Source organism: Coffea arabica, chromosome 6e, assembly GCF_036785885.1.
Source record: "Coffea arabica cultivar ET-39 chromosome 6e, Coffea Arabica ET-39 HiFi, whole genome shotgun sequence".
NCBI classification, from domain to species: Eukaryota; Viridiplantae; Streptophyta; class Magnoliopsida; order Gentianales; family Rubiaceae; genus Coffea; species Coffea arabica.
In genome coordinates this window covers 7,521,451-7,545,672 of record NC_092321.1, presented here as the reverse complement: position 1 = coordinate 7,545,672, position 24,222 = coordinate 7,521,451, and the positions used below count along the sequence as shown (strand labels likewise).

The window sequence follows — 24,222 nt, the reverse complement described above, 5'->3', positions numbered from 1 at the left end:
ATTCTTCAAGTAAAATTGTCCAAATATGATGATTAGCAGAAACTGTACCAGAAAAGCAATGGAAGTACTTAATATTCACGGAAATTAATGACAGCCAATCAGCCCGCAACATCTCAACTTTAAGTGATATACTAAAATATGCCAAAAAACAGTTGGCCAATTGGGTGGGATTAATCTTCCCCACCATTTGGCTCTCCAAAAAAGAAAGTACACGAAAAGTGTGCCATGATCGTTTCCAACTCCCGACTTCATTTTAACACATGGCAACTTCGTTCAAAGATACTTATCACAAGATTGAGAAATTGCGCAGACGCGTGGATGTTTGAACATGCAAGGAAGACGAGTTCCACGCCAAGTCGGCGTCTTTTCTTTCCTCCCTTTTTTTCTTAGCCACCATTTGAGCAGTAAATTGTCCGCAATACTTATATATAATGTGAAAATTTGTGTTACATCGACGCCAAACCGTCCCAATCACCAGCGCATTATAAACTCTTTCTCTCTCTCTCCTTTTTTTTTCCCCCCTCGTACACCACTGCGCGAAAAATGTGAAACGGAAAAACATGCACTGGGTCGCGTGTTGTGCATGTTTTATCGGTTACGATATTAAAACTGGAATCCAACCAAAAATGAGACAAAAGGAAGGCGTTCGCAGTACACGCTCACTCCCCAAGGATTGAGGTTTCTTGCAATTGGCAGATGAATTGCACTGCTAGGTAGTAATTCATGGACTAGATAGGCTCGATTAGAATTCATGGACCAAATACTGCCGACTTAATAAAATGTTTACACTCATTGTCAGACAATGTCTACTTCTGTTTTGATACCCATTGCAAATTGTAGAAAGCTTCAAATCCCCAATGCACCTGCTGCATGTCAGCTGAGACCTCGGAGTCCAGTCCATCTAAAGGTGATTGGAAATACGGAGAGAAGTTTATTTGGATGATTTATTTGAAATAATTACTGTAATACTTTTTGTGATGTGATGTATGTGAAATAAAAAAATAATTAAAAAAATAAAAAAATTATTAAAATTTATAAAAAAAATTATTTTTTCTGAAATCATTTCAATCCAAACAAAATCAAGAAAACGCATTTAAGAATGCTGGCTACCTTAAAAGATAAAATGTGATTCGATGACTGATGACTCCTACTGTGGACCGCAACAGTTCTCATGTCCTCACTAAAACGGCCTTTGAGAAACTTGCCAAAGGTTCATAGGCTGCCTGCCACTGCGTCTCTTCTGCCAGCTGGCACTATTGTAATTCTCAGCCAATCCTGCCTTCTCTTCCGGCAGGCCCCCACCCTCAATAAAACAGAGAAATAATAAGAAAAGAAAGAACCATTTTTTTATAGCTATCGCTAAAAGTTCCATTGGTTTGGAGTTGGAAGGGACCATGATTCTAAAATTACATGCAGCCCTGGTCCTCTCTGTAGAACTGTCATGAACGGATGAGTGGGGGCAACTAATTATTGGGAAATTTGAACAGCTATTGAACACGTACGGCGCACGAAGAACTTAAGGAGAGTGACCACGCTCGATTCCGGAATAGTCAAGGCTCAAAATTACTAGACAGCGGGAATTTACGCCAAAAACAAAACACATGTTTCAAACCACTACTAATTTATGTTCATTATCGTCCCCCGACTTTCTGGTTGAATGAAAAGTTTAGACTCCGTGTGACATCAATAATAAATATAAATAAATCAGAATCTGTTTGATAAAACTCAAGTCCGAATCTTAAATTCTAAAAATTAAGTGCTGAATTATTAATTTATTGAATTGTTTAAATTATATTTGTGTGATAATCAACTGAATGATAATACTAAATTGAAATATAACACAAAATATTGTGTGTATATATATATTTTTAAAAAATGTCATTAATTATGTATTTGGATAAATAGAAAAATGTGTGTGTGAGAGAGACAAGAGAATTAAATAATTTAGAGGTGGTGTTTAAGTTGTGTATTTGTGTGTAAGAGAGCGTGTAGGCATGCGTGCTCATGTGCGTCGAACATAAAGAAAATAAACGTGCTTAACAGTATAATATCAGTAGTGTGTTACGTGCATAAAAGAGGTATAGTATGTATACTCAATTTAACAGATTCACGTATTTATTTAAAATTCAGAAGGTTCAAAATGTTCTATTGAATAAATATATATTTACTTAAAATTCTGAAGATTCAAAAATGTTCTGCTGAATAATTTTCAGCATCAAGCTGAGTTACTAAACAAGCCCAAGAATTAATTAAAAAAAAAACGTAAAAGTGCATACGATGAATTCAGCTAAATGTATTACCTTATCTTCACGTGCCAAATAGGTACGTGCCACTCACGGGCAAGTCACAACATTGCCAGGTGCTCTTGGTACTTTAACAGCAACTGCTTCACTTTTCAACTGAATCATTCTTGCCCACGCTCCTACCACCGCGCGTGACTTCCCTCCTAGCTCACATCTCCAATTAGCGTGCGTGAAGAAGTGAACAAATCGAAGCGAAATATAAAATTGTGTTAAAATATAGTTTTATTTTTCGTACCCTGCTCCAACTAACATAACAAAGCCAGAGAGGCTTCCCAAACAAAATTCATTCATTTTTCACCTCCCCTGAAGCCTCCCTCCCTCCGTTTTTCACCAAAAACCCTAATAATTCTCCGCCGGGTAAAGTCTTTGATATTCCATTGCTTTTCTTTGCGTTGAGGGATGCGTATTTACACGTTTTAGTATGAGTAAATTGTGTTGCTAAATGGTTTTGTTGTCAGATCTGTGATAATTGTTCCATGGTGCGCGTTAAATTTGTGCTTCGTTTGGGATACTCGTGTGATTGTGTGAATTATGTGATTTTGAGTCGTTTTATGGAATTTCCGGCAGTGTTTATTGTATTGTTGTGCTTATTTTATTGTTTATTGAGATTTGTGGATGAATAGTGTGCTGGAGCTGGTTTCAGTACTAGGAGGTCAAAGCTGAGTTTGACAAGTTGCTTTGACGGGATTTTGTGTTGAATTTAGACAATGTGTGGACTTTAGAATCTGGAAAATTGTGAAATATGCGAAATGTGTTTGTATTTTGTTGGTTGTTTATTGGTTTTTGGATGGGTTTGTTACCAAGTAGTTTTAAAATTGGAAAGAAATGAATTTTTCTTCTTTTATGATCCGTGCATGTAGATAATATCACATGAAAAGATAGATATATGCATTTATTGGAGATGGAAAGCATGTTTTAATTGGACATATCGTTGGGAGTAGGTCTGAGTCTCCGACCCAATCAGTGCCAGGTGAGCTTGTTAGCTGACCTATTCAAAGATTACATTCTAATGGGAAACTACAAAACCCCTTAATTCAGAGGCCTACAGGTTCTGATTCACAGTCTTTGTTTATGGTTAGTTCTTTGTGCCTACATGACAATTTTAATGGTTCCAGTTTTTGTTTATGACCAAAAGGTTCTGCAGCATTGTGTCTAGTGAAAAGCCCAATTCTACAATAGCGCTTCATTGAAACACGAAAAGCCTGGAGATGTGTATATTTAACTTTGTTACTTATGTTGTCATGCAGTTCATTGAACACCTAAATGTTCTCTCGTTCTCTATATTGGGTGGTCTACATTTGTTATCATGAAATGGTTTTCTTTCCATGTGTGATTTACTTGCAGTAAATTATTCAAGTGCAATTGATTATAAATTGCATCTGTGCTTGTTTCTTTCCTGCTTTCTTGTTTTTGTGCCTGTGACAATTGCTATTATGTTTGTGGTTGAAGTACTAGATGTTTAACTCCTTTGTGTATAATCAACATATGAATCTTGATCTGCTCTTGCTGCTTTTGGCTGCATTTTTTGGCTCTTCTGCAAGACCTAATAATTGAAATTTTCCCTGTCCAACTTTTTTCAATTTTCTTATAACTAGCCTTTTTTTTTTGCCTATTAAGACATTTGTGTATTTCAACCTGTTTTTGAGCCAGAGTGTGAATTAATTTCTTGTATTGGAAACTTCATTTTTATTCTTTCTCTGTTTGAAAGCTAGCCAGTTTGGTCTGCACATGAAAATGCGGAAATTTCATCAAATTACTTAATGTTTCAGGGAGGATTGCATCCAGGTCCTTGTCATAGCATGGATTTGGAAGATAAATTTCTTGCTAAAGGTGAGACAGTTGTGTGTGACTTCGTATATGAGGAAGTTGCCACCTGGCTACAATTTGCTTTTGTATCAATCACTTGCTTGTAGAAATCAACAAAATTTGAAGAGAAAGCTTGTCATTTTCCTGGATATTAACCATTATCCTAGATACATGTGTACTTACCATTCTTTCCTGTTTCTAATTGTTTAAACACCTCTGTAGTTATTTAAGTATCCTTATTTCCAAAGGCGCCATCAATTTGTCCGTTTCTTCTCAACAAAGGATTCAAATTTTATAGTTTGTTTCCAGTTTATTCCACTCTTTTCTTTTTATTTGCTTGTCAGGTTTCTTTTTGATCTGACTTCGGTTGGAAATCTTGGTGCAGGATTTTGATATCGTCCTTGTATTCTTCTTTAGAACAGTAGTAAATGTTTTATAACTATCGGTAGCTTGGCAAAGGTGCAAGCCTTTAGCTCCTGAGTTATTGCCTTGGCAAATACACTTGTGCTATGTTTGTCTATTGTTCCAACTATTATCCGAAGAATACGCTTTCATTTCCTCAAAATCAAACTAAAAACAAAAAGTTTCTTTCCTCCCTCCGTTTTCTGGCTGTTTGAGTTACTAAAGCATTTTGTGGTCATGTTTCTCTGCAGTTTTAGACTGGGATAATCTAACATTCTGCACATTTAATATTTTGTAATGTCAAATTGCTTCTGAAGTTTAATATGCTGCTCATTGCAAGTTGAATGCCATATTAATAATGACAGTCAAATGATGTTTGCTGTGGTGTATATGTTCTGTGAAGAAGATAGTTGTATATTGTCAAACTTCAATATGAAACTTTGCCAAGTTGAATAGTTAAGCATTATGTTCATTGGAACTCAACAGTGTGACCTAAATAGTCAATTCTGAATGTAAACTTTGAGATGGAGCATATAGTTCTTGGGCCTAACATAACCGGAAGAAGTAAATTCTTAATTACATGCTAGGTATAAAGTTCAAGCATTGTGGTTGCGTCTTTCTAACTGGGGAGGTCAAATGTTTTGAAAGTAAAACAACCCTAATTGGCAAGGATACTATGCTGTAATTTATAGCTTCTTCAGGAATTCCGTTTTATTGGTGGACTTATGGATTCAATTTTGTCCATTGATTCTTAGCATTTTCTAAATTGCTCAAAACGCAATGCTCATGTAATAAGGGGTTGACACCAAGAACATATATCAGTATACTCAAAGAAATGCAAGGTCAGGGTGTTATTTTTATATTGTTAATTGTGTGAAGATCAAGCATTGTCATTGATGTTGATCATGATTGTTTAAGATCATAAATTAAAGAGTGTATTGCGTCGGGTACTATCATTTTTATGTTCTGCTTGAGATCAAAGCTAGAACATAGGTCTGATTTTGTTCTTTAGTAAATCTATAACCTTTTTGTTTTGCAGCTAAGAAGGTCAACAGTATTGATTGTATGACCATATTGCTGTTTGATCTTTGTGTGATTTGTGTATGTTTGATAGCTTGTAAGAGAAGATCAATCATCAAGTGTTCTTTTTAATTTTTATATGTAATTTTAAGAACCTTTACTTTGGAGATTGAAAACTTGTGTTAATTGGTAACATCTGGGTAACCTTCATAGTCAGATATTTAGACATTATCTTTGCCTAGTTAATTGACTGTCACTCTGATTCATGTTGACTGTTACTCTTACGCTGGTAAAATTGTAACTATGATCTGTTCTCCCCATAAGCTTAAAATATTAAATATGGATAGAGGAGCAGACATGCTGCAAGGACAAAGAAATCTGATATGTTTTCCTTGAGATGAACTACCTATTAATCATAATGCTTTACCTGTTTATGGAGTGTAAAACATTATGATAAGAAATTGGAGTAGAATTTTGTATTAAAACCTGTAAAAGGTCTTGCTAAGAAATATTAAAGACCATAAATTATGCAATCTTTTAATGCACCAACGCTAACTCGAATACTATCAATCACAAATAGGATACTGGTCTTGAGATCATCTTACCAGTCTTTTCTTACTTTCTTTGACACTATGAGGCACGTGCTAATGGTTTTAGACCTTAAAGCTTCCATATCTAAGTCGAATGGAGGATAGAAGTCAGTTGCATTATCCACGTTTGTTAAGATTTATTAATTTATATATACTTGCCCAACATACAAGTTAGTGATTTTGTATTCTTTCTCTGACGCTTGGTTTTGCATCCTTGATATGTGGCATGGTGAATGTTGTAAAGTTCATTTTGATGCTCATCTAAGAACTTGAGGATTGTCGCTGTAGTCTGTTTCAAAGGACTTACTTTGGGAATTGGTCTGAAGGGAAGATGAATTTGGCTTTAAGAAACAAGCCAACGTGATCTTAGTCTGGTCAAGTAATTTTATTTTCTTTTCTCCCATACTGAGTGATTATACACTAGGGATTTTGGGTTTGTCTATGTAGAGTATGCTTGATTTCCTGAGCATGTCAAGCGCAATGCGCAAGACCCCAACCACTGTAGTGAAGAAGAAAATAAGGTGGGGTAAAAGGAGTGAAGGAACAAGGAAAATCAATTGCAAATAAATTTGATGAATTAAAAGAAGAGCACTATAGTATCTCCAAAAGATCAAAGCATGTTTTCAACATGCTACATGTTTGTGGATGCATAGTTGGATAGTCGTAGTAATAAATTCTTGCCTTTCCTGGATCAAAAGGAAAGCAATTAGTAAATGCTACAGTTATTGATGATACTTTATGGTAAAGTAATTAATTACAAGATTTGGATGGCTTCAAGTTTATCTTAACATTCATGACATGTAATCTTCTAGCAGAAGAAAATACTGTATGATCAATGATTTGGCCGAGTTAAGAAAAATTTCATATACCCTTTACATGAATTAGAAATAGGAAAGTTAACTTCGTGATGGAATCTTGCTGACAAAGTTGATCAGTCAGACTCTTTTTACAATTAACTTTGCTGATAAAGAGAAAAATGCTGGCTAATGTGCAGCTTGATCTCATTAATGCCTTGATTTGGTCACTTAGCGTAATTAGTTTTCCCTTGTCATAATGTTTGTTTAATGCAAAATTTCAGTATGAATTATAGGACATGATATATTTCTTAATTACCTCATTGTTTAAGTAAAAAAATGATTGTTTGGTATGAATTTTATGAGAATATAAAATATCTTTTACTTTTCTTTGTATGCTTGGTGACACGTGCTTATGATTGAATCATCAGAACAGGTGGCTTATATTTGTGTCATTAACTGGTGGTTGTTGGAGTATTCTATTTGAGCTAGTAGATGATCCAAAATGTAGAATTTTTTCTTAGGATCAATTTGGTTTGATTATTTCATTTCGGCCTGCAATTGATAACTAACTTTTCATGCTAGCTGATATGTTTCAATTTTTTTTTAAATTTTTTTTGGTTTCTTAAGTCACGCTCCAGTAGTTCACTTGTAGTAGCTATGGGTTGAGAATCCTTATAAGATGGTTAAATCGGGTTCTAAAGGACTCTTTTTTAAAAGCCAAACATCGCTCATGGCATTGGTGGGTGCTGCTTAGAATCCCTTTACCGCACTTGCATCATTCTTACTCTTTTGGCTTTGACTCTCCCCTTTATCCTAACCCCTCCACTTTCAACTACTGTTTCAAAATTTTGGAACAGTTCTAGCAATTGCTCATGGCCTGTTGCAGATGCTACATGTAGTTGTGCCTCTTCCTCTGCTGGTTGTAAGAATAACCAATCCCAATATACATGTTGATTCTTCTTTCTTCTCTGCTGGTAAAAGAGCTCTTTCTTTTCCTTTCCTACGTTGATCCTGGGGCATTTTGTTATATCTTTTGAATAAGGTCAACTTTTTGAATTATTGGATCCCATTTATCTTACATAGCAAAAGTAGTGATTTATTGGATACTGTAGGCTATGTTGCTTATTGTTCGAGTGCAACATCTTCTGATGCTCCAGTAATTGCGGTTTGCTCTCCTAAACAAGTCTACTATTACTAGCAGAAACACAGTTAGTATTTTTGCTCTTTTCTGGGTTACTAGTAGAGAAACAGTTAGTATTTTTTCTTTTTTCTGGGTCTGTTTAGTTTTGATCACATAATATAGGTTTGGGTCAAACAGCAAACGGCTCATATCATCTTCAGTAGTTGGTTCTATTGTGGTAGCACAATGATCCATGTTTTTCCTCTTATTGTTTGTTGTTAATATCCTTGTTTATTAGGAAAAAAGAAAAGGTTAAGAAGCCTTTAGAATAAGAATTCTGCACTAGAGTATGTCGCGTGCACATGCTTCTTTGATCCATTACATTTGATTTCACTGCTGGCTAAAGCATGTCTACACATGGAGGGAAGGCCTTTTAATTTCTGTTTATGGTTTTGTAATACTTTTCCACTGATATTTGCTCCACAAAGCTTGGAGAACAAAGAAGACTGGCATGGAAATTAACTTATTGTTCTTTAATCATATTTTGCATTGTAAAGGAGATTTTTTTTAAAATTTTTTTTGACAAACTATGGAGGAGTATAATTAATTTATTATTATTTTGTAATAGTTGATAAAAGTAATAGCTTTCTTATCAGTCTTTTGGCTGCATTTACTGGATTTCTGAGTAAATTATGGTAAGATTGTTAAAGATGATTGTTTACTTGTTTTCTTTCTTAATTGAAAATTCATTGTGGAGAGGATAAAATTACCTTCTGTTATGCAAACAAGCAGAAAATGTGGGACATCTATAATATATATAAAGGGAGAGGGAACTTTTGGTGTGCACAAATTTTTGTCACTTTATGTTTTTCCTAAACTACCCTTACTAACTACCCAATGTGGGACATAAGATTAAGTTTTGCCAGATTACCTGAACAAAAGAAGCTTTTGGCTAATTGTAGTATTGATTGCTGGATCCTGACTGAGTTATCTTTCATGTACAGTTTCTGGCATTCAAAGTCTATCTTCCAGTGTGCACAGCACTCCGGAGAAGAATGGACACTCAGATGATGCTTCTAGAAGCCCCAAGGTACTCCAAGAATTTCTAAAATCTGGTGCAAGGAAGGATCTGTTGCATACTTGCTTGGAAAAGGAAAAGAAACAATCAGCTTCATCAAAGTGCAAAATGTCTGAACCAGCTACAAAAATTAGCAAAAAACCAATTAAAAACCTGGATCAAAAGAAAACAGCTTCAAGTCCCAAAGATCAACCTTTGAAAAAACAAAATAGAAAAGCTGAAAACCCTGTCCGCATTCCCCCCATAACAGAACAATGTGCTGATTTTAAATGTTCGAATTCATGGATATGCAAAAATTCTGCATGTCGAGCAACTCTTTCCATAGAAGACACATTCTGTAAGCGGTGCTCTTGCTGCATTTGTCACTTATTTGATGACAACAAGGATCCAAGTCTTTGGTTAGAATGTGCATCTGAATCTGGCCAGGGGGACTACTGTGGCCTATCTTGCCACATTGAATGTGCTCTCCAACGTGGGAAGGTGGGGGTGGTCGATCTTGGACAACTGATGCAGCTAGATGGAAGCTATTGTTGTGCTGCTTGTGGTAAAGTTTCAGGGATACTTGGGTAAGTTGCCTCTTTTGATAATCATCTTATGGATATTTCAATAACAAAAATAATTTCGTGATCTACGAGTTTCAGAGCTGTTGTTGACAAAACCAACCCGTCCTGTTTCACCCCAAGCATTGTGTAATCAAGTTGAAACTTGAAAGGAATACGATGAAATGCAAAGCATAAACATTGACAGGCTCAGAGATCTGAAATAGGATCAAGCTCTCTGATCAATATACATCAAACACAATCAAACAGAAAAATGTGCAGTGATACCTAAATATTTGAGCAAACCAACAAACTTCTGTCTACTAGATGTCATTTCTTAACTGCAATTTTTTATGGCTTTGTTTTTGCTTTGACATTCTATTTTTCCTTTGAATTTGCATTCAAATTTTTGCTTATCCTGTTAAGTGGAAAGACAAGATGGTACAAACATTATTCTTCATATTGGGTTGTTCCTGTTTAATGAAAGATAACTTTACCTACTATTTTCTGCTGTGACTTGCAAATAATGACAGAAATCAAGTTTAAAAAAGAATAGAATGAATAAAGTTCGAGATCAACTAGAAGCTGTTTTGGTTTGGTAATAGCACTTTTTTTCCTGTGGTTTTGATTTTACAGATACTGGAAGAAACAGCTAAATATAGCGAAGGATGCTCGTCGAGTGGACGTCCTGTGCTATCGGATATTTCTGAGTTATAGGCTCCTGGATGGGACTTCCAGATTTAAAGAACTCCATGAAATTATTAAAGAAGCCAAGGCCAAGTTAGAAACAGAGGTCGGCCCAGTTAATGGAGTTTCTGCCAAGATGGCCAGGGGAATTGTCAGCAGACTTTCTGTTGCAGGCAATGTCCAGACGCTCTGCTCCCTTGCCATTGAGAAAGCTGATGAATGGCTGACCTCAAAGTCCAGTGCCACCGCAGATTACAGAGGTACTACTAGCTGTCTTTGCGTATTTACTGTTTCTTAAGTGGAGAAAACATTGCATGTCATATATGATAAAAGGCGCTTGGTTTCCAATTTTGGCAGAGGGTTCACTGCCTGCTGCTTGCAGATTCTTGTTTGAGGAAGTAACATCTACTTCAGTTGTAATTGTATTGATAGAGCTTTCTAGTGTATCCTCCAATGATGTCAAGGGCTACAAGCTTTGGTATTGTAAGAGTAGGGAAGAAAATTACACCAAGGAGCCTGTTTGTGTATTTCCAAGAGCTCAAAGGAGGATTTTGATATCCAATTTGCAGCCCTGCACCGAATACTCCTTCCGCATAGTTTCTTATATGGAGGGAGGTGACTTGGGGCACTCTGAGGCCAAGTGCTTCACCAAGAGCAGAGAGATAATTCACAAGAATTCCAATTCAGTTGCAGAAAATCATAGCCATAGGAAGGAGAATCCAGATTCTGGAGGCAGCTCAAGTGCTGAGATGGAGCACAGAACTCCTACTGCCATTGAATCTGACTCCGGTTTTAAAGTCAGGGACCTTGGAAAGATCTTGAGACTGGCTTGGGCTCAAGAACAAGGCTGTTTTGAGAGATTCTGTGGGGCAGATATTGTTAGATGTAGTAGTGTTAGTAAAGTTATTAAACCAGAAAGCATACAAGAAGACGTCCCATCTGTTTCACGTGAACTTGATTTAAATGTTGCTTCAGTTCCCGATCTAAATGAAGAGGCAGCTCCTCTAATTGAGTCATCAAGAGATGAAGATAATGGTTGCACTTTAGCACGGACTGTTGAGGCAGATGATGATGCAGTTTCTCATGACATTGAGAAAAATGGTGTAGCAAGGTCGCATGGTAGTGGTGACTCCCAAAACTGGAACCATGGGCAGAATGGAGAGGTGCCTGCTGTCGACTCTAAGGTGGAAGCAAGCCGAAAGAGAGCAGCTAGCAATGGAGAGACACATGATTCTGATAGCACTCTTATAAATGGATCACCATTTCGAGTGCGGAATGGACCGGGTTGCCTGGATGAGAATTTTGAGTACTGTGTCAAGATCATACGCTGGCTGGAGTGTGAAGGCTACATAGAAAAGGAGTTTAGATTGAAATTGCTTACGTGGTTCAGCTTGAGATCAACCGACCAAGAACGCAGGGTGGTAAACACTTTTATTCAAACTCTACTTGATGATCCAAGTAGCTTGGCTGGACAATTGGTTGACTCGTTTAGTGATATAATATCAAGCAAGAGGCCTCGAAATGGCTTCTGCAGCAGGCTTTGGCATTAGGTTAACGGGGGCGTTGAGGAAGTAATAATCAGCAGTTTAACTTACCATTTATCATCCCTCTGATAAATTATTGCTGATCATCTTGACCGTTCATTGTACATGCATTTTTTCCTAGTCACAGGTGAAGTGATTCATTTATTTTGCGGACAAGGTGATCTGGTAAAAGATTTCAGGTTGCCGTATGGTAACAAATCCTTATTTCTCCACAGGAAGAGGCCTTAATCCTTGGGAGGATATCAGATTGTAGGAACACTAGGCATTTTCTGAACCATAATCACATTTTGGAGAAGTTGAACTAATTATCAAAGTTCCATTTTATGCCATTAATTTCAGTGCATTCTAGTGTAGAAGGGTGGAAGATCTCATGTGCTATTAGACATCTTCACCTATTTTAGCTTATATCTTTGTTTTGGATAATACAAGGATTTCATGGCTCCTGCAGTTTTAGCAGGAACGTATGAGTTAGGCAGCAGTTAAACGCCTGTAAACTGCATTAGATCTGATTGAAGTTATTATCCAATTTTGTTGCATTTATCTGTTTCTTCAGGAAATTTTCCTGATTGAACTGCGAGGCCAGGGAGCTTTTTCATGTGCAAATACACTATGGTGGATATCGTTGCGCAACATAAACAATTTGAAGGGTGAAGTGCCTGAAAATGGTCTTACGTGTAGTTATGCTCTGCAAGTCCTGACCTGGCACTTGAACTTTGGGAATAATTTCGGAAACCTTCCTTGATATATTTCATTATATCATTTAGCTCTCTTGGAAATTTTAAAATTTAACTTACCCCTATTAGATTGATAACATTGAATGTCCCTATTAATGGTCATAAATTAACAAGATTACCAATGTGCTCTTAATAACTAAACCAAAAATGTAGATATAAAAATAATCAAATCACTATCAAATATTGGTCCATATTTCTCTGCATTGATGTGGTGATAGGATAGCAAAAGATGTGGTAAATTAAACTTGATCAAAATCAACCACTTAAAACGACTCTGTTGTCCAAGAAGCCAAACATATTTGTAAAGATTGGGGTATCAAAATCTAAGTGAAAAGAAACTTTATTCTTCTATTATTGCAATTTGTGTTTGAGAGGTAACTCTTGTTTTTCTTTAATCTTTTTTAGTAGGAGAGAAGAAAAGAGGATTTAAACTCAAGATTTATAAATGTTAGGATATCAAGTTTTGACCCTTAGATTAAGGGCTCTTCGGAGTTGATAATCACTAAACTAAATAGTAAATAAAACCTCCACGACGTGTCGTAACTCTTGTTTCAATATGATTTAGTTGAAGCCACGCAAAGTTTATGGTGTCCGTAGAGGAATTCCATCAAATCACGAGTCTTGCCTTCCCAAAGCCTTACCCTGACTGCAGATGAGAGACCGCGTCATGTGTTTTTCTAAACGTGGCAAGAGAGGATAATAATATGACCAGTGACCAGTCTGGCCAAGACAAAATGAGCGAGGAAGGCACTTCAATCGCAACTAAAAGTATTACGGAAGAGGAAAGAAGTTTTGGGTATGAATTTGTTGAAATAAACGTATCACAATGCAAATTTTGAATGCTATTTGATAGAATTTGTACATGGTATGAAAAATCATGAATGTCATCATGGTCTTTTATATATATATATATGCATATAGTATAAATTTGAAAAATCTAAATTCGATCCCTCTAAACCTTTGACAAGCTGAACCATTTTACCCCATTGGTACCGTATTAACAACTCAAAATTGCAATTATCATCAGCTCGATCGACTTTTCTTTTTTAGTCTTTTATTTTACTCGATGCGTGAATAAATGAACCCATCGAAAGCAAAACATGAGAAAGGGTTTCTGCTGAAATGAAGCCAATTGAAAAGTAAATCCAGCGGGTCCCCTGTCTATGGATTCTGTGGCTGCTGCAAAGCGATGAGCCCATTACAAAGATGACGTGGCATGGATAAACATGAGGTTCATATTTTCCCCCCTTCTTTTAGGCCATCATCTCTTTGCTCTTTAGTCTTTACCTTCAACCTCATCACTCTGCAGTCTGCTCAGCCATCTCCTCCATTCTCCAGTCTTCTTCCTCTATCCCAATCGGAATTGCTCACGCCAAAAGGGCAAAAAAGAAGAAGTTTGATTGTATATTATTACAGACAACACAAGCACACACAGAGGAGGAGAGAGAAGCATTCGAAAGAGATGCTATCTCTTCACACTTCATCTTCTCCTACACTCCCATTTCATCACTCTACTTTTCAACCGAAAGCATGTAAAAGTTTCCTTCCACATTATGATCCCACTCAGTTTTAACGTTCAATGCCTGCATGAGAACTATCACTACTTGTTACTAGACTACTAAGATGCAGTTGTACCTTGTGCTTTTGTAGGTGTACATGCAGTTTCTAGCTCCTTTCTATCTCATAGAAATGTAAAGAGCTTGTGGGCATCGTTTGGCCACTCAAGTTTCAGTTCCGTCACTGCTAAAGCTGCCTCTGTTGAAGGTAAGTTCTTCCATCTTCTCCTAAGAAAGCCCGCAATTGCAAACACTTTTTTTTCGGTACATTTCCTGAATTATAAGAGTTCGTAGAAGTATCATATTCTTCTCTTTTGGTAGCTCTGCCCGACAACAACTTCATTACTGGTTATCATTCACTTTTCTTTTGGGGAAAAAGGAAGAGAAATGGTTCAATCAAAGGTTGTTTGATGTTGGTTTGCTTTAAATTCTTTCTTGGCATTGAGTGGTTGAAACCATTGTTCTTGTTCACATTTGATTTCAGCCTTTCCTTTTTTTCCTTTTACGAAATCCAATTTGAAGTCCAAAATACTAAACGAATAATTAAAGTTTATATCGTTCTATTCATGATGGACACGACTTTAGGCTTCAGGGGCATGCCGAATTTTGTGATCACTATGCTCTATGATCACTGACAACTATAGCCAACAGTCATTTCTACTACAGGATAATTCTGGTTTCTTAAGGTTCCGTTAATTTTGTGGAAATGATATTATTCTAGTACGTGATAATCTTGGGTTCTCAAGGTTCCTTTAATTTTGTGGAAAAGAATGTCCTGAAGTCTCATGTGTATTTAGTATCGGCGATGAAAGACTCACGAAACAGGAAATTAGGTTTATGGGATCTCATTGAAAGTGAGGCATATTTTTAAATATGATTTTTTTTATGCTTTCCATTTCCTAACTGCTAAGGATTCGATTAATTAGGAGTTTATCAACTTTCATGGTTTTGTTAGGTGAGATTTATGATCCTAAAAATAAAGGGTTAATTACATTTACCTCCCTTGAGGTTTGACCAAATAACGAATTGATCCCTGAGATTTAACCAAATAATAGATTCCTCTCCCACACTAACTTCTGTGATACGAACCCACCTAGAAGGCCTGAACTCGTATCCCATTAGTCACGGATCTAGACGCTAAAATCAAGTTAAGGGCGGAATTCCTTGACTCCACTAGACGAACAACTCGCGAACCTTGAATTTAATCGCAACCCACAAGAGTTTGAATAAGTAAACCTAGGAACAAGGTAGAAGATGCCACAATCAAGTGTGTTTCTTGATTTATAAGTCCAATGAACACTCAAGTAAATTCTCAAGTATTCAAAGAAGAATCTCTTAGAAAGAGAGTTGTTATCACACAAGTGGAAAAGGGAGAGTAAAATTCTGATTGTCCCCCTGATAACAGGAAGGGAGGCTATTTATAGCCTTTACAAAAGAAACCCTAAAATTATTTGGAAAACACTTCGGCCCACTTGAGGACTCAAGCTGCCCGAATTGGTTCCCTTTATGTAAACCAGCAATTAAACTAACAAAACTAACTTAAATAAACTAGGAAACATGGCAAAAACCATTCGGCCTTAGTGGAACCATTGATTGGCCAAGTTAACAACCTTAAATAGGAACTAAGCTTCTTCATTTTCGGCTTCAATCACTTGAACAAGTGTACAAAGTTTAAGATCGTCAACTATGAGCCCTTGAGCTTCACTTGACCCTCCCGCTTGCACTTGAACTTGACGAACTAGGGCTTGTATAGCCTCTTGAAGTTGCTTAGCCCGACTCCTTGTAATTGGACCTCGCGGAACCACTATCTCTTTACTTGACATTGGTTGGCCCCTACTCGAGCTGCTATCATTCTGTCACTTATAAGTAACGGAAATAGCCAAAAGTCTGAATAACCCTTATTGATTTCCATCAAATTTTTAAGGGTTTATTACATCTACCTCCTTTGTGGTTTGACCAAACTACCATTAAATGCCTGTGGTGTGGTAATATTACAAGTACCTCCTTTTTAAGTAACCCCGTCAAAGACACTTAAATAGAAGTAGTAAAATGTCATATTTACCCTCTCTGTAAAAACTTGTAGTTAGAGAAAACTTATCGTTAAAAAATCGAAGGTGGTTTCAATAATAACAAATTAAACTAAGAGTTTGCTACTTAAATAAAACAGTTTTTAACCAGTATAAAAGAAAAAAATAAAACCAAGCATGTAATAATCAAATTTGATAAAATATGTGCATAAAGGAACAAAAGAAAGAAAATGAAGAAAGAAGGAAAGCCTAGAAAACAAAAAAGAAATTAAAATGTGAAAGCAAAGAAAGGAATGGAAAAAAAAGTAGAGTGAAAAAAGGAAACCGACAATTGAGCGATGAAAGAAAATTTATAGAAGCAATGTAAAGGTTCACTCAATCCACCACAAAAGAGTCTCTACAAGTCTGTAACCCTTTGTCGGCCAATAATCTTGTTTGTTGTATTTCCCTTCTCTGCAACTACCACAATCATATCGACCAATCCAGAGACGAGTAAAATCTCAAACTCACTCAAATTGGCAGTGAGGAATTAACGGTTATCAGCCAGGATCTGACTTGATTCATGCGGGTATTTAGAGTTCCAAATAATCATTTTTTCAACTCTGGGTTATATCTGTAGTTGGTCATTGGGTTTGATATTATCAAATGGATGTTTTCTCTGCTTATAACGGAGTTAAAAGGATGGTTGTTATGGGAATAATAGAGATGAAGTCAATTAAATTTCTATAAATTTATTATGATTTTGACAGTGAAAACGTGCTCACCAAGAAAATGATCATGAAAGTGGGTATCGATAATATATCTCGATGATTTTGCTGCCATAGTTATGTCAACGGTGGTAAATGGAGTAGGTTAGGTTTTGAAGAAAAGCAACGAAGGGAAGGGGAAGGTTATGGATTTAGGGGCAATCTAGGCATTTCATTAAATTTGTATGATGGCATCATTATAATCTTAACAGTCAACAGCAACAGACTAACGGGAGGGGTGTATCTGTTATACATCTTTCAATTTGAGGGACCTTTTGTAGTTTGTCTAAATTTCAGGGAGTAAATGGTAATTTGGTTAAACCTCAGGGGAGGTAAATGTAATTAACCCAAAAATAAAAGAAATTAAAGTTGTAGGAATGTTAAGAGTCTTGAAGTACATATATAGTTCCTTTATTCTAGTTCTCGACTTAGTTTCTTCTCACCCTCTCTCGACCTCTAAAGCTCACTTCCCCTACTCCTTGTCCTGCATTGCATATCAACCTTACAAACTTCTAATGTGTAGTGGATTGGCAATGCTGCACCGGTGAAGGGATAATTCCAACATGTTGAGCCTTTATTTTCTTGTCCTTTGGTACAATTTACCAACTACTTTTAAAGTCCATTTCTTTGAGTTAGTGTTTCTTCACATACTAATATATTTGAAGTTTGTCTGTGTTACATTTTACAATAATTACAATTATTTGGAATATTGCAGCTAATGCCTCCACAGTATCACTCCATACAGCAGAGTCTGATGTATTGAAAGCCTTATCCCAGATAATTGATCCAGACTTTGGAACAGACATCGTCTCATGTGGCTTTGTTAAAGATCTTCTAGTCAATGAGGCTGTGGGAGAGGTCTTTTGAAAGATGAATCTAATCACTTTATTAGCCGGTAGCTAGTGTTTAATGTCCTTACCCAACATTTCAACTCAATCTCAGGTTTCATTTCGCTTAGAGCTCACAACACCAGCATGTCCAATCAAGGACATGGTAAATGAAACACAACCACCATTGTTTGATCAAGAATTGATGTGTGTATCCTGTGGTACATACTATTTAATTTATTACTTTCTGTTCTTGCTTAAGTCCATTGCAGCAGGATTCTTTGGTGAAAAGATTTTCACTTTAACCAAAGCTCTCTTTTTCTCTGCTTCTTCCGTTAATTACATTCTTTGATCAACTTTTTATTGAAATGATATATTTAGACAACTTGTTGCATTCTCCCCCGCACCCCCTCCTCCCACCCTTCAAAGAGCTCCGTGAGAGTGACTCTTTTCTTAATTAGACTTGAATATATCATAGACACACAGTAAAAATCCATTTTCCACAGTTTGAACAGAAGGCTAATGAGGTAGTTGCAGCACTCCCCTGGGTGAGAAAAGTAAATGTTACAATGTCAGCACAACCAGCTAAACCTATGTTTGCTGGGGCACTTCCAATGGGTCTGCAAACAATATCAAACATAATAGCTGTTTCGAGTTGCAAGGTAAAGCATGTGCAATCTCTCTGTTGGTTAGCTATTCTATGAACCTGATTTGTTTGTTACATTACTTTATTTTGTATGAGTACACATATCTGCATGGGTACACATTTTGTATGAGTTCCTTTATTTTGTTCAAAGTAGAAATTTTAGTGATGGGACTTTGCCTGTGTACTTGTTTTTTTCGGATTAAAGCAATATAGGACTTCTGTGCTAGTATCTGAATATGTGAAACTTGGACTCTTAATGTTGAGATAACTTGAAGAAGTTGATTTGAACATCTGACTTGGGTGTTTAACCGATTATTATCTTCAACTGCTATCATGCTTATTATTGTCTTGAGTCCTTTTAGTAGCTTTACTGTGACATTGTCTTTAGCACTTACAATAGCTTTGCATTTACTGCAGGGAGGGGTAGGAAAGTCAACTGTTGCCGTCAACCTTGCTTTTACGTTGGCTGGCATGGGTGCTAGAGTCGGTCTCTTTGATGCAGATGTTTATGGTCCCAGCTTGCCAACGATGGTCTCCCCTGAAAATCGGCTGCTAGAAATGGTAATTCTCCAGTTATTTGGGAGAAACTGTGTGATACTTTTTGGTCATTTTATAACCAGCGAAAGACATCTAACAGAACCCAGAGAAGAACACCATCATTCCAACTGACTACTTGGGTGTCAAGTTAGTATCTTTTGGATTTGCTGGTCAAGGGCGTGCAATAATGCGAGGTCCAATGGTTTCTGGAGTTATCAACCAACTGCTGACTACTACAGAATGGTATGCCTTGCATAATATTTAGATTAGATCTCTTAAATTTGGAAGTTTTGCTATTGCATGTTATGTTTTAAACTTTTAGGAGGAAAGGTCAATCACATAATGTAGATATTGTTCATTCCAATTGGCACCTCTTTGATTTGAATCCAGCTTATCACATGGCAAAAATTTGTTTGCTTAAACTAGGAAAAGTAATATAGTAAGAGCTAATTGGAAGTTTTATGTTAATGTTCAGATCTGTTTAAGATATGCTTATGTGCTTTGGTTTGATATTATGCTCTAATTCTCACTTTTATGCAGGGGGGAACTAGACTATCTTGTGGTTGACATGCCTCCTGGAACTGGTGATATTCAACTTACCTTATGCCAGGTGATGTTTTAATGCCCCGGTACTCATTTATTGGATCTTTTCTGTAAAATATTAATTGATAATTCTGTACATTGTCACCGTAATTTTTAAAATCCATTAGATCTTATAGTTCAATTCAACTACCAGGTTGTTCCTTTGACTGCTGCTGTTATCGTTACTACACCTCAGAAGCTTGCTTTTATAGACGTGGCCAAGGGAGTTCGGATGTTCTCAAAGCTTAAAGTATGGTTCCGTTACTTATGTGTGCTATTATTGTATTTTGAAGCAAATGCGGTGATCTTAACCTTCCACATATTATCTACTGAAACTTTCCCATCACTGTATGCTGGTTGCTCAGTTACCTTCTGTTATTGAGTGTTTTTGTGTTAGCAGGTGCCTTGTATTGCTGTAGTTGAAAATATGTGCCACTTTGATGCTGATGGAAAACGGTATTACCCTTTTGGTAGAGGTTCGGGTTCTCAGGTTTATACATATTCCAAAATCTGATATTTATCTGCTCCTTCTATGACACATTAAGTGATAACTTATATACCAGGATGAACAGTGGCATCGCAACTGTGTCATGACAAAATATTTGCAAAAATGATGGCTAGCATGATAAGTCAAATATAATTTGGAGACATGAATTCTTAAATTATTTATCCCCATCTGTTCAGGTTGTTCAGCAATTTGGAATCCCCCATTTGTTTGATCTTCCTATTAGACCAAGTGTAAGAGCCATTCTTGCAATTCTGGCTAGAAAGCACCATTTTGTAGCTGGTCTGTTTTAAGAAGTTTATATTTGTGAAATATCCTCGACTTCATATAAGTCTGTTTAGTTCTCAATCCATGACTACTTTTTCTATATGGAAACTTAAAAAATTTTGATAGAACATGAGAACCAATGGCTAGAATTTTTCTCTTAATAAGAAAGGAAACAATGTGACAGCTATCTGCTTCTGGAGATAGTGGAGTGCCAGAAGTGGTGGCTGACCCTCAAGGGGAAATTGCCAGCACATTTCAAGACTTAGGGGTCTGCGTTGTCCAACAGTGTGCCAAGATCCGTCAACAAGGTACTTTTATCTTTTATCTTTTTTCTATTTTTAAGAATTTGAAGTTAATTGAAGAAGTAGCTTGTTGTAAAAAAGCATGAAAATGTACTGAGTCCTCTTCCCTAAGAAAATGCTTTTGGAGTCTATTGAAGAAGTAGCTTCTTGTGAAAAAGTGTGAAAATATAGTAAGTCCTCTAGCCTAAGAAAATGCTAGCAAGTTGTTAGGCCTCGACTTGAGTTTTCTGGAATCTCTACAAAGAGAAAACCTTTTTCAAGATCATATTTCTTAAATTCCTTCAGACAATTATGGTGGGGATGAGTGAAAATTTTAAGTAACATGAATCTTCTTAGCATGACAATGAGTTTTGTAGTCAAATTTGTTTGACCTTATTTATCATTTTCTATGAAATCAAACCACCATTCGGGCAGGATTGCTACTCTACCAACTAACTTGACATTGACTGTGAATTATGTCATTTGACAATCAGATTACCCTTTTTTTTCTTTTTTTTTTTTCCAGTGTCAACAGCTGTAACTTATGACAGAACTATCAAGGTAATCAAGGTCAAAGTTCCTGCTTCTGATGAAGAATTCTATTTGCATCCTGCAACTGTAAGACGAAATGATCAGTCAGCTCAAAGTGTGGTATGTAGTGAAATCTTGTTCTACAAGTTTTATTTTTTTTCCCCTTCTGAAAGATATATGAGCAATCATGAGAGGCTAATGGTCGTATAAGATTCCATGGGGTAATAGAATTGAGTTTCAGAGTCAGCTTCTGTCTAGAATCACGTCCATAGATGAGATACCTTTTGCCTATCCATCTTACACGATTCCCAATTCACACAACTACACTTGGTGATGACCCCTTTTTAATGACGGTGAGTGAAGGTGTTGAGAAAATTTAGATCAGTGTAAAAGTCTTGTTAAAATGGCTTGAGGCATAGACAAGATTAGTTTATGCTCTTAAACTAAGTGCCTTGTCACCACCAAGAAGTTTATGTTGATGGAAAAAGCTACAGTAACAGTCTATTCCAGCATTATTAAATTTAGAACTCAGGATTTCTGTGATCTCCATGAAGATTTTGCATGTCCTCCTATTATCACCAATAGCTTGTCTTATAGCAGCTGTCCTCTTGTTAAATGCATATCTTTGTTGGCTGTAACCCTGCAATTCTGTTTTTGTTTTGTAGTATAATTCTGCTACCTGATGCTTAGTTCATCCAACAAAAAATTTTCACTATTAATCTGTTTCTGTAAAACAAGAGTAGGAATTGTGTATTCAAGTTCTCACAAGTCTTAAAAAGTCAAACGGAAAGAAGATTTCTGATTTAGGACAGGTGTATAATAAGGTGTAGAAAGTAACTTCTTTGATATTTTTTGATGGGTAATGGCCAGCTTAGCCAGGAGATAGGGAAGATGGATATACACAAGGAATCCTATATCCTTATTCCATTATTTTAGGTACTGATAATACAAAGGAAACAAAGTGTTACTTTCCGGACAGAGAAGGCGAAAGGGACTTGAATAGTATTTTATTTATTCTGTTAGAAAGCAAACCAAAAACTACTTTTTGGCTAGTGAAGCTGAAAGCAACTTTCTTAGCATTTTAGATCCTAATGATACTATGTGAACAAGTTGGTTAATTTTTTGAAACCTAGCCGAAAGGAACTGTGGTGATATTTTAATTCTGGTGATGCTCTGATGAAAGCAAACACAGAGTTTCTTTTTGGACAGCGAGAAGGAAAGGAATGTCACAGTATTTTAGTCCTGATGATGCAAACAAAAAGCAACTTTATCAGAAAGTGAGAGAGAGAGAGCTTGACACGCTCATCGTTTGTTTTTATAATCAATAATTCATCTCCCACAACAATTTTCTATTTGTCAGTCTCCTCCATTACTGAAATTTTAACTAGTGTTTCGTTTGCCATTGATGGCCACAGGATGAATGGACTGGAGAGCAGAAACTACAGTATACTGATATTCCAGAAGACATTGAACCTGAAGAAATTCGGCCTATGGGAAATTATGCTGTTTCGATAACTTGGCCTGATGGATTTAGCCAGGTGTTTGGACTATCTGATTTAACTACATCAATATATTTGAAATAACATTCTAAGGAGACCCTATCCCGTTAATTCTATCTTCCCGGCAAAATGATGATAATAGAGAAAATTTAAGTTGTTTTGGTTCAAGGACGTGTAGTTTCCACACATTTTGCAAATCAGAAGACCGTGGCCCGAATTTTGAATGATGCTAAAATCAGGCAGAGTTGAATGATGCTGCATGTCAGAGTTGCAATAGCAAAGTATGATTCATATATTTATGGTGGGAAAATTGGATACCTTAATATTATTGATGTCTAACATCCTAGTGAATTTGACAACACAAGCTTTGGTTAGGAGTAGGTTAATGCAGGTTTATACTTCTATGTACTATTGCAGTGCCCGTTTGTGATGCTGGTGCTCCCGACTTGAGTTTGAGTTACTTTTGTTTATGCTGTGCAGATAGCTCCCTATGACCAGCTGCAAGAGATGGAGCGTTTGGTGGATGTTCCACAACTTACCCCTGCATAGGTAAGTAGAAAAATCTCTCTCATGTTATACGAGCATTCATTAATAATTTTCTGCAACTTGCGTCTTATCCCTTTTTGTTGGTATATATATATTCCCTGAGCAGGTATAAGTAGGTAAACAAGAGGGTTACTTCTTCAGATAAAGACTCTCTGGTACAACCTACAGCGGATAGATAAGAAACACCATGAAAGGCGAAGTTGCAAGCTACTAAGCTTAGTACTACAAGTTATCAAATGCTTTTGCCCTTTTAGCATTTGATTCGGAGTTGGAGGGTTGGTGATATTCCAACATCAGCAGTTAATACAGTACCATGTTTGGTCAAATCCGGCATTGTACAAGTTTAGCTGCAGAGGAAGGGCCATAGCAAAAGATAGATATATGGCAAAAGATGGATATATGGCTAATGTTTGCTCATACGTGACAAAAGCCCCACGCAAATTTATTGAACACGCCTGTTTGGTGATGCAAATAATAATATAGCATCGCTACTATCCTTTAAATTTCCACCAAAAATGTCTGTATCTTCAACCTGTCGAGTGTTGCCGTGTCCGCTATCCAGCTGTTAACGTTCTTAAATTATTGGTATTCTCTGCCTTCGGGGAATTCGAAGTGGCCACATATCTTCTGTCGTCTCATCAAAAAGGTTATCAGCAGTAGCATATTTAGGATTTTGAGGATCGATCCTATTTAATTCCGAGGACCCAAAACAAATCCGTTCACCTTTTAGGGATCAGTAAATGGATGTACGAGAGTCTCGGGCTGCAGGAACAAAGCCCCCGTAGTATTATTATCTATTTGTCTGCATATTAATTATCCTTAACCAAATGTTGAAATGAATAACCAGAAAACAAAAAATAATTAAAGCAAACTTCAGTTCGAGTGTAGGGCTAATCTCTCTGGCTGATAACCCTTTTTTTTTTTTTTTTGGGGTTTCTTCGCACAAGAATTTGGGTTGTGGCAACTCCATGCAATGTTCAGAGATAGAGATCCTTGTCATTCACCCTATGCTTTTAAATTTCTTTCGGTTATATTCATAATAGGAGAATTAC

The 24,222-nt window shown here is 36.5% G+C and overlaps 2 protein-coding genes across 9 annotated transcripts; both read left to right on the top strand.

Annotated features, from left to right (window-relative positions):
- The first annotated feature begins 2,503 nt into the window (after positions 1-2,503).
- Positions 2,504-12,422, top strand: LOC113697338 (VIN3-like protein 1). 3 transcript variants are annotated; one of them, XM_027216919.2, is made up of 5 exons: positions 2,504-2,660; positions 4,073-4,133; positions 9,043-9,682; positions 10,292-10,602; positions 10,700-12,422. In XM_027216919.2, the coding sequence occupies exons 2-5, from the start codon at positions 4,103-4,105 to the stop codon at positions 11,890-11,892; spliced, it is 2,175 nt and encodes a 724-aa protein (XP_027072720.1). In that variant the 5' UTR covers positions 2,504-2,660; positions 4,073-4,102; the 3' UTR covers positions 11,893-12,422. The 3 variants fall into 3 exon arrangements, with proteins under 3 accessions (XP_027072720.1, XP_071910964.1, XP_071910965.1); XM_072054863.1 differs by having other exon boundaries at positions 10,676-12,422; XM_072054864.1 differs by lacking the exon at positions 4,073-4,133 and having other exon boundaries at positions 2,511-2,660; positions 10,676-12,422.
- Positions 12,423-13,821: 1,399 nt separating this feature from the next.
- On the top strand, positions 13,822-23,791 carry LOC113695780 (fe-S cluster assembly factor HCF101, chloroplastic). 6 transcript variants are annotated; one of them, XR_011816842.1, is made up of 17 exons: positions 13,822-14,152; positions 14,271-14,384; positions 14,498-14,578; positions 17,665-17,807; positions 17,892-17,942; positions 18,283-18,438; positions 18,840-18,983; positions 19,060-19,202; positions 19,500-19,569; positions 19,696-19,791; positions 19,942-19,997; positions 20,226-20,279; positions 20,498-20,621; positions 21,121-21,245; positions 22,541-22,663; positions 23,105-23,173; positions 23,277-23,791. XR_011816842.1 is itself a non-coding variant. In XM_027214931.2 (17 exons), the coding sequence occupies exons 1-16, from the start codon at positions 13,837-13,839 to the stop codon at positions 23,171-23,173; spliced, it is 1,899 nt and encodes a 632-aa protein (XP_027070732.1). In that variant the 5' UTR covers positions 13,822-13,836; the 3' UTR covers positions 23,277-23,791. The 6 variants fall into 6 exon arrangements, 5 of the variants coding, with proteins under 5 accessions (XP_027070732.1, XP_071910961.1, XP_071910960.1 ...); XM_027214931.2 differs by having other exon boundaries at positions 19,942-20,031; XM_072054860.1 differs by lacking the exon at positions 14,498-14,578 and having other exon boundaries at positions 19,942-20,031.
- Positions 23,792-24,222: the final 431 nt, after the last annotated feature.